Consider the following 578-nt stretch of genomic DNA (forward strand, 5'->3'; position numbering starts at 1 on the left):
AGGGTTGCCGGGAGCGCGACCGACGTCGCCAACTTGCTCTTGAGGTAGCACACGTCGTTGTTGAGCACCCAGCCGACGCAGCCGATCGTCTGCGAGCACGTGGAGCAGCAGTAGTCGGCTTGTCTCTGGACCGAGCCGGCGGCACCGTACGTGGCAATATCATTGCCAGGGTAGTTGACACCACTGACAATGGCCGAGCAGGTCTTGGACGTCGGGAGCGGCGCCGCGTACGTGCCCGCGATAGCGCCGAACTTGGGGCCCGACTTGACCCACGCGTGCTTGAGCCAGCACGTGCTGCTGTGCGTGACAAAGCCGATGCAGCCGAGCGTGGAGGAGCACGCGGAGCAGCATTGGTTGGTCTGATCTTGCGGAGTTCCCGTCACAGCAAAGTTCTTGATGTCGTTGCCGCTGTAGTCGACGTCCTGGGTAAGACTGCCGCATGTACCGGACGAGATCGCCGGCTGCGAATACTGGCCAGCGATCAAGCCCTTGTTGGTCGTGGCCGGCGCAACCGCGTACTTGAGCCAGCACGTCTTGGTGTTGACCACCCACGCGATGCAGCTGATCGTGTTGGAGCA

At 62.5% G+C, this 578-nt stretch overlaps 1 protein-coding gene across 1 annotated transcript in view; it reads right to left on the reverse strand.

Annotated features, from left to right (window-relative positions):
- Window positions 1-578, reverse strand: part of SDRG_09722 (hypothetical protein) — a gene marked incomplete at its 3' end in the record, with an annotated part of 2,810 nt that overhangs the window by 467 nt on the left and 1,765 nt on the right. Inside the window, exon 2 of the mRNA XM_008615672.1 lies at window positions 34-561. Within this exon, the coding sequence (XP_008613894.1) occupies window positions 34-561 (528 nt within the window). The remainder of the gene's footprint in view (window positions 1-33; window positions 562-578) is intronic.

This window comes from Saprolegnia diclina, assembly GCF_000281045.1.
Source record: "Saprolegnia diclina VS20 unplaced genomic scaffold supercont1.31, whole genome shotgun sequence".
Taxonomy (NCBI): domain Eukaryota; phylum Oomycota; class Saprolegniomycetes; order Saprolegniales; family Saprolegniaceae; genus Saprolegnia; species Saprolegnia diclina.